Here is a 9,791-nt window from a genome sequence, read left to right on the forward strand (position 1 = left end):
TTTGTACATCTAGATCCTCGAATAAAACAATATGAACTTGAAGTTCATAAAAATATAATTCATTTGCAATATATTGCAAAACATGCCAGACGCATTTGCTGACCCAAAGAAAGTAACTATATTCTCATTGCAAATGCTCATATTAGAATAAGTCCTAGAAGGACAACGTCTATGGAACTCTTAAAGCGTATAGACAAATCGGTTTCAAATAAAATTCTTGATAAAGAAGATGAGCAAATGATCTAAATGATCATAGTAAGGAGGCAAGTGATCTAGAAGATCACATGACATAACACTTCATAAAATCCCAGGAGAGATTCAGGTACTTGAAAATATGAATGAAGAGATCTCTATGTTATGTCTTTATGAAAAAATGTTGGAACCGATATAAAATGTTCGTCGACTACATTTATGATAACGATAAATATTTATGAGGATCTTAAGTCTGGAGAAACAATTCAAGTAGAATTGGTTTCATATGAAAGACATGTAGTTTTAGACCTGTAGTTCAAACACTTGAAAGTATAAAGTCATTGGTATGTGCAATCAGTTTTTGATATCTTATTTTTCTAGCATGACATGAAAACTTGATATACATCTAATTAAAGTCTATTATATGACTTATATGACAATCCTTAAAGGATTTAAATCGCTTAAAGCATATACAATTCTTGGTCCCGTATTACCACATCCTAAGTGCAATTTGTGCACATATGTATCTTGCTATAACTATAAGCATGATAATGTGATAGCGGGAATACCTCTATGGAGATATTGAAAAGGCTATTCCACGACATTATATGAAGATATTACATATACACAAGAATGATGATTTCAAGTTGCAACATATTCATTCAAGTGATAATATGGCTGATTTGATCACCAAATCTCTACCAATATCAACCTTCAAGAAGCTAGTGCACAAGATTGGAATGCGAAGGCTCAAGGATGTGAATTGATACTCTCATCAGGGGGAGTTAATACGCGTTGTACTCTTTTTTCCTTACAAGGTTTTGTCCCACTGGGTTTTCCTTGCAAGATTTTAACGAGACAACCAAAAGGCGTATTTTTAGATATGTATACTCTTTTTCCTTCACTAGAATTTTTTCCACTAGGTTTTATTTTAGTTAAGATTTTAACAAGGCACATTATCTGTTGAATAGACATTAAGGGGGAGTGTTATAAATAGAATTGTATTTAAGGTGAATATCTATATTTTAGAGAGATTTTAGAATTGTTAGTTGGTGGCTAAGTCACTTTTTCCTTACAAATAAAGGGGCTCTATTCCATTGTAATTCATCCCAAAAATCAATAAAAATTCTCTCTCTACTTTTCTCTGCAATATTCTTCTTCTTTTATTATAACACAAAGTATATATTAGTGAGTCCTATTAATTAACCGAGTTCAAAATTAATAGCATGTCTGACCAATCTTTTTCTGGTCACAAGTGTTTTTTTTGTTGTTGTCAAAAGTACTTCTTTTTCAAAGTTGAGGTGTTTGGCCAAGCTTTTAGAGAAAAAAAAAGTGCTTTGGAATAGAAGCAAAAGCAATTTTTAAAAAACACTTTTGAGAAAAATACTCTTAAAAACACTTTTTAAAATATTGGTCAAACACTAATTGTTGCTCAAAAATATTTTTCAAATCTGAACAAAAATACTCTTACAAAAACGGAAACATTCCAGCATGTCGAACTTTTTACATATGAGCTTCTAGCATAATATGCTGGAATTTTATAATATGCTGGAGTTCTATCATTATATGCTGGAAGTTTATATGCAGGAGCTCCATAATCATGCATATTATGCTGGAACTTTTCACGTGCTGGAGTTCCAACATAATATGCTGGAAGTTATATACAGGAGCTCCATAATCCTGCACATTATGCTGGAACTTTCCGTGTGCTGGAGTTCCAACATAATATGCTGGAAGTTTATACGCAAGAGCTCCATAATCCCGCATATTATGCTGGAACTTTCCGTGTTTCAGCAAAACATTGGTTATTTTTCAATGACTTCGTAAATGCTGGTTAATTGTTTTTTTATTACCAGTCCGAAAAATGGCTAGCCCGTGCTATTTTTACATTAGTTTCTCTATTCGAGTAATAATGCTTTTTTTTTTGTATGGAGTATTTTATCAAGATTCAGATCTGTGTTTTATGAAATTTATGCACAACTATTGGTATTATCAAAAAGAATTCGGCTGCAATGCTAAAGGAGTTAAATATTGAGACTTTATAAGTATGTACAAAAGTAAAGAGCGAGGGTATAAACATTCAGTAACCAAAATGCTTTACTACAATTGACAATCCTTGAACATCTAGTTCTTGAAAAAGATTGAATAAATACATTTCTTCCTTCTTTGAATTTCTTACTATGCCTAATTCCAACATATCCACTGCTGTAGAAGAATGAGGCTTGATAGAACTATCCAAGTTGTGATGATCTTTTTCATGGTGTGTCTCGAATGTCCATACGAGGACTAACACGACCATTACTACTGATAGGAAAACAAGTCCTGCCCATGTCATATGCGCGTTTTTCTTTAATGGTTTGCAATGTTTGTCAAGGATATCTGAAAATGAACTGTACACTGTGTTACATTCTGCTAGGCTTTCAATTCCAGGGTAGACATCCAGTATCTTTTTGAGAGCAGTTATGTATGACTCAATGTTGTTGAAGATCCTATATGGGATCATGACTCCTCCCTTGCAGCTTGGATCAGTGCAAGTCAACATCTTGATTATCTTTATAAAAGAAGAGAGAATTCCATTAAATTAAAGGTAACGAAAAACTAACTACTGTACTAAAACTTCGTGAAAAGAAAAATGTAAATCATAGGCGTTTGAGCTATACCCCAGGGAGCTCTCCTATCCTGATTGCGCTAGATGGACAGTTCTCATCAGGCTCGTAGTTATAGTCTGGTGGACCGGAGAATGGATTGCATATTTGTGCAACATTTCCATAATTTGTAGATAGCTCCCGATTTACCTGCAAATTTACAAAAATTCCAAAAATTTCAAGACCAGTAAATAGAATAGTACTTTATTTCAGGTTTACCTTGTTCACTACTCGATGAATCCCTTCACTGGCAGTATATAGGATTGATTGTGCTGAGAGCAATTCATCACAGGGGAGGATTGAACTCAAGCTATTATTATAGGGATTTATGCGGAAACTTTCTAGAGCTGTGCATGCATCTCCAGCGAAGCTGCAATAAATACAACTTGATCATGAGTACGCCAAGGCAATATAATTTTGAGATGAAACAGAAAAATTGAGTAAGTTATTGGAAATCGTTTTCGTACTTGTCTAGGAAGAAATAAATCCCGAAAAATAACCAGCAGAGACTTGTAAAGATCCAACATACTGCGATTAGCCTGCATATATCAGAATATATTTTTTCAGAATTTTGCAATTATTGGAAGTGTTTTAGGAGACTAAGATTTGCACCATTGACATGATATACTTACAGGTGAAAATTTCTTCTAAATTTGAGGATTCCAAATACTGCATTGGAAAAATGATTTCAGCTTTAGTCAGTATTAGATATTTTAATGATAGCCCTACTAAGAAATTACTACTACTTTTGGATATTAGTCTCCTTTTCTTCCTCTTTGCCTACTAGACTAGAGTAATGGCAAAATTTTGAAACTATCCTTTTCTTTCCTTCACTTTCTCTAGCTCCCAAACAAGGGGTGTGTTGTACTTCAAATTTAAGCTATGGATTATAGATTCTTTTGAAATAATATGGAATGAGGATAAACATGGAACAATGGGAAAATTCAAGTTGGACTTAGTACACTCACCTGTTAGGGAAATTGCAGCAGCCAAGTTGAGTGAAATAGTCAGTGTAGTTATTATGTACCTGCCAACAAAAAGTAGTGTGCATGTCAGTCTTTTTATGACCTGGAAAGCATAGGCGAACCTATGACAGGTTCTGTGCATTCAACTAAATTTATTTCTTTTGAGTTTTGACTCGAACTATGCATGCATATGCGGAAAAAAATAAAATATATACATATAATAAAATCATACTCATTCTGAACGTACTAACACTAGATCCTGAATCCATCTTACTGAAAGGGACCTATCTAGAATATAAGACGAATGGGGAGGAGGAAGACTTACAGTATCTCGAGGCTTTTCTCGACTAAACGCCTATTTTTCGTGGCTCCCCGACGTATATCAGCAGCCTGTCTGTCAAGACTTTGGGAAGTGGGAATGAGGAAATTAGCAGCCTCATCACCTATATCAGTATCTTCTAAGTCAGTATTCATATCTCTCAAGGCTTCAGTAGTAGTATATATTGTCTCTGATGCCCCATCTGCTGTATCAATGATAATGTTCACAACTGTATCTGTTCTTGAACGTAGTTTCGCATTCCCTCCTAGTACCAGGCCTGTAGCTGTTCTGCAATTATAGTGAAATTATCTCCTCAGTTTTGTCTTCCCTTTCAGAGTGAATGAAACTACTTCATTGGAGGATGCATTATATAAAAAAGGCAGCCCGGTGCACAAAGTATCCCACATTCAATTAGGGTCCAAAGAACGGCCGCATTCCAAGGGGTATGATGTAGACAGCCTACCCCGTGGCGAAGCTAGGAATTTTCCCAAGGGTATTCAAATTTGAATGAAGTGATAAAAAATTTCCGACAATGGGTGTTCATTATGTATTATGTACCCCTAAAACGTAATATTTTACCTATATAAATAATGCAATTTTTCAACAAAGGGTGGTCAACTGACCACCCTTATTACCATGTGGTTTCGCCACTGAGCCTACCCTAATGCAAAATATTAGTGGCTGTTTTCACAGCTCGAACCCGTGACCTATAGGTCATATGGAGACAACTTTATCGTTGCTCCAAAGCATCCCGCATTCAAGTAGGGTCCAAGGAACGGCCGCACCCCAAGGGCTGTGATATAGACATCATACCCTAATACAAAGCACTAGTGGCTGCTTCTACGGCTCGAACCTGTGACCTATAGGTCACATGGAGACAACTTTACCGTTGCTCCAAGGCTCCCCTTCGGAGTATGCAATATATGCAGACATAAAAACCTTAGGTTAATTGACTTAATGTTTATTGCAGTAAAGTCATAAAACTAGATAAGTCAGAATGGAGAGACACTTACATTGCTAAAATTGTCAAGAAAACAGCTGAGAAAATAAGCCAGAGATAATAGTGTTGATACTGACAAGTTGATCTCTTCTTAAGCTTCATGTTCTTCCTTTTACAGCAGCTGGTAGAGGCTAGAAGATATAGTCCATATCCTAAGCCACACAAGAGCCACACTACTGCAATGGCATAGCCATATATACCTGTAAAGATGGTGGACTGCACAACAAGTTAAAATTTAGTGCTTGAAATTATTTTGTCATATGTGAAGCATAATTAGAATAACTTGCTTATAATTGGCAAAAGATGCATTCTTTTTTAAAATTAAATGTATAAGTAGATTATGGAATATTTACTGTGACCAGTGGCGAAGCCAAGAATTTTTTCAAGGGTGTTTAAATTTTAAAGAAGTGAAAAAAATTCTCCTACAAAAGGTGTTCAGTATATGTTATATACCTCTAAAACATAATATTTTACTTATACGTAATGTAATTTTCCGACGAAGGGGGGTCAAATTTAAGACATGTAGCTTCGCCCTTGATTATGAATATACTTAAAAATTGGACAAATAAATGGCAAAAGTTAAAAACTAAAAGAAAACAAGGGATTATATTACATTGATGTATAAAAGAAAAATATAAACACTCAATTAGTGTAGAGGAATTATGTATCTATGTTGCTAGGACTCTCTAAAACTGCTACAACACCCGTGCTTCAAAATACACTACTATTGGAAGATGCGACACTCACTTCTTATCATTCTTGAAGAGTCCGGGCAACATAAAATTATTATATGGTAGGAATTAAGAAATGAAAACTACTCACACTCCAATAGTGTTTATTTGTAATGTCAAATCCTCCTCTGTATTTGTTGAAATTGTTCAAAGGGTCTATTCTCACAGTATCATCTGATTGCTTTCTAGCTTCTGAATCATTGTCTATCTCAATTAATCTTCTTTCTGCAGAAATCAACAAGTATGTTCATCAATTAAGGCATTACTATATATTAAGCTTTGAAAATGGCACCAGGGAGCCGCTTGTAATGTTTCGGTTTAAAATATAACAGGTTTTTAAATACTATTTAAAGTGTAGCCACGCTGTAATAAGTAAATAGAACTTGGACAAAATTTATCTCTAAACTTAGCAAGAAAAAACGTTAAAATATCATGGTATAGCCAGTTTTCACACTGGTCAATGAAAAATAGTCAGCGTTTATCAAGTCAATGAAAAATAGCCACTATTTTGCTGCAACAGGGACCGGTCCAGTATAATATACGGGAGTTCTGGTGTATTTGTGTACGAACTCCAGCATATTATGCTGGACCGGTATACTTTGCTAACTCCTGTAAAATTTGCGGGAGACTGGAGCACCAGTGCTCCAAACTCCAGTATATTATACTGGACAATTATACTTGCTGGAACTCCCGTAAAATTTGCGGGAGTTCCAGCATAATTATGCTTGAACTCCCGTAAAATTTGAGGGAGTTCCAGCATAGTTATCCTGGAACTCCCGTAAAATTTATGGGAGTTCAAGCATACTTATGCTGGAACTCCTGTAAAATTTGCGGGCGTATTTTTTCGGATTTTAAACAGTGTTTTCGCTCAGATTTAAAGTGGCTAAATTTCGATGACTTTTGAAACTTGGCTATTTTTCAACGACCAATGATAAATCTGGCTATTTTTGAATTTCTCCCAGAAAAAACTTTAGATCATCGGGTCTGGTTAGGCTCTGCCAGAAGCCAAAAGGTCCAAAAATTTGAAGCTCTAAACTTAAAACCAAAACGTCAGATTTTTGGATTTGAAAGTTGGCTTCTAGCATACCTAAAGCTTAAAATGTGAAGTTAGGCTGTTGTAGTTCAAACTTTAGACCATCGGACTTTGGACCTAAACGATCTGAAGTTTGAAGAGATTGCTAAATTTTTAAACTTCGGCTATTCGTTAAATAGCAGTGCTAAAACAGGCTATTCACCCCCCCCCCCCCAACAAACCCGCCACCACCACAAACAATCTACCGACAAAATGGCATGGCATAGCCATTTTTATGGGTGGTTATTAAAAAATAGCCAATTTTGCAAAGTATTGAAAAGCGATCACTATTCAAGGCAGAGATAAAATCTGGAGAAAAGTACCCTAACTGAAACACGGAAAGTTCTAGCACAATATGTTGGATTATGGAACTCCTATTCTCTCACCATATTATGTTACTTCAAATTAAAGCATTATGAATTCCAGCACATTATGCTGGATTCTCATATATAAAAAATTCGAATATCTAACATATTTTGCTGGAATTTTTTCGAATTTTTAAGGTGTTCAGATTTTATTTTTACGTAAAAAATAATGACTATATTTTGATTACTTTTGAAACTATGACTAATTGTCAATTAGCTATTATAAATCAGGCTATTTTTGATTTTTTTTTTTTCCATTCTATTTCTCTAAAAGCCCATCTCCTCGATTATTCTACTGGATACATGCTATCAGAATCGGATCTACCATGTTAGCTACACGTTAACGTGAATCCAGTAGCTTTTGCCTATATATATCAAGAAATTCATTAAATATCTACTACAAGCATTTGACTGTAGATCTAGTTATTATTTTGTATATATATAAACTTGAGATCATCGTAAAAAACTCATAAACTTCAGATCCTGAATCTGCTTCCGCTTCTACCTCCCAGAAATAGCTTTGCCTCCGGTATCAACCACCCCTTTTGAAACAAGAAAATACATTATGTAAATTTTCATTCACTATTCACTACCGATCTAAACTTGAAAGTGAGAATGTAGTTCCGTTGAGCTTCATTCATAGTCTTGCTCGCATAGTACACTGGATGAGACATTTTGTTCACTCTTTGACACAAAACTACCCCAACCGCAACATCACTCCCATCGCACATGAGCTACGAAAGGCAAGCTCCAATTCGGTGCGGTAATGAGTCGNTTACTTTTGAAACTATGACTAATTGTCAATTAGCTATTATAAATCAGGCTATTTTTGATTTTTTTTTTTTCCATTCTATTTCTCTAAAAGCCCATGAAAGAGAGTCCTATCAACCAAAAAAAAAAAAAAAAGCAGAAATAGAAGAAGAAAGATAATAGGCCTACCTGCTTTGGCTTTTACTCCTTCAAGAGTAATGATGTTAAGGGCAAGGAGAATAGCCACTATTAGTAAGGAAATAGCCACTTTCCTCCTATGCATAAATCTCATCTTCTAACCTGTCATCAAGTAATCAATAACTAGTTAATTATCAATTGGGATACTTTTCTGTTAAACTATTATTTTTGTTAAACAAATTCGTTTTAGTTTTTTTGTACTCAGGAGAAAAATGAGAAACAACTTTTGAGAATCAAGGTAATCTAGTTTAATAATAGGGACTTTTTATAGAAATATACTACGTGTTGCTAATGACAACATCATAATACTAGACTAATATATAATATGATAACACCAGTTGCCTCATACTTTGCAAAAGAAATTACTGACGCTACGTTCGTTTTCATTAATCTACTACACAGATATTGTAAGAAATCTTTTACAATATCATCACCGGTATATATAACTTAAATCCAAACATCAAAACTTTGCTTTCAGAGGCTGATTCAGGATTTGAAGGTGGCAGAGCACAGGAGACTATTCAACCACTGTCCAAATCGGACTTTTAATCGTAAAGGTTCCAAACAAAATGTATAACTTTTTCAATATATATATAATATATATACACACATATATTTTCGGAACTTTTATTGAGGTTAACAGGGTCCGATACCCTCTCTAATATATACATATATAGGTCTGCCTCTGGCTGCTCTAACAAACCAATACTACTACTATACACCAATGACCAACCTATATATGTAAAAGTTTTGTTTTACACGCATCGAATTCGAATGTTATACTAAACCAGATAAATACACACACAAAAAAAAAAACAGAAACAAAATCAGAAGATTGAACACACTATATATGATTAATGTATAATTACACATAAAATACCTTTTCGTATTGTTGCAAAAGAGATGAATATGAGAACTATATGGAAGAAGAAAAAGAAAGATAATTATATTAAAGCAGAGTTCAATATGTACATGCATGGGGAGGCACTTCTAAACGAAGGCCAAAAGGTCGTGTGTGAACACTTTTAAACTGAGAATATAGAATATAACTTCCAATTCAAGTAAGGAACCATATTTTTCAGATAATAATCCTTATTGATGAAGAAGACTGAAATACATTTATCTTAATTATTCTGTTATCCTTCTCCAAGATTAACTAAGATTTCACTCCTTTTTAGTGTTATGTTTTAAAGTCCAACTAACTTTTGAAAAGCTTAACCGACCAAACCCCCCCCCCCCAACACCACCACAACAACAAAAAAAAAAAGAAAAAAGAAGAAAAAAAACAGTTAGGCAAAGTTTATCTTTTTTTTCTTTTCTTTTTCCAATGGAAGAATATTCTTGAATGAAAAGTTCGTTTCTGATCAAAATATCAGAGACGAACTAATTGCGTTGTACGTAATTAGTACAAAATATCACAATTCGTCCAGAATTATATTATCTTAAATTAGTAGACCATTCTCATCAAATAAAGGATAAAAGCACTCTTGGTGTTTTAACCATTAATAGTTGGGTAAAATAGTACTCTTTCGATATGTTTTGCAAACACTTTTA

General features: G+C 34.3%; 1 protein-coding gene across 1 annotated transcript; it reads right to left on the reverse strand.

Annotated features, from left to right (window-relative positions):
- LOC109232843 lies at positions 2,273-7,155 on the reverse strand. The gene is made up of 10 exons (XM_019398544.1): positions 7,107-7,155; positions 5,944-6,077; positions 5,135-5,337; positions 4,128-4,409; positions 3,806-3,864; positions 3,470-3,506; positions 3,305-3,376; positions 3,057-3,207; positions 2,853-2,987; positions 2,273-2,743 (listed from the first exon to the last, which is right to left on the reverse strand). Exons 1-10 carry the CDS (start codon positions 7,153-7,155, stop codon positions 2,273-2,275), a joined length of 1,593 nt encoding a protein of 530 aa, XP_019254089.1.

The sequence above is a fragment of the Nicotiana attenuata genome, chromosome 1 (genome assembly GCF_001879085.1).
Source record: "Nicotiana attenuata strain UT chromosome 1, NIATTr2, whole genome shotgun sequence".
NCBI classification, from domain to species: Eukaryota; Viridiplantae; Streptophyta; class Magnoliopsida; order Solanales; family Solanaceae; genus Nicotiana; species Nicotiana attenuata.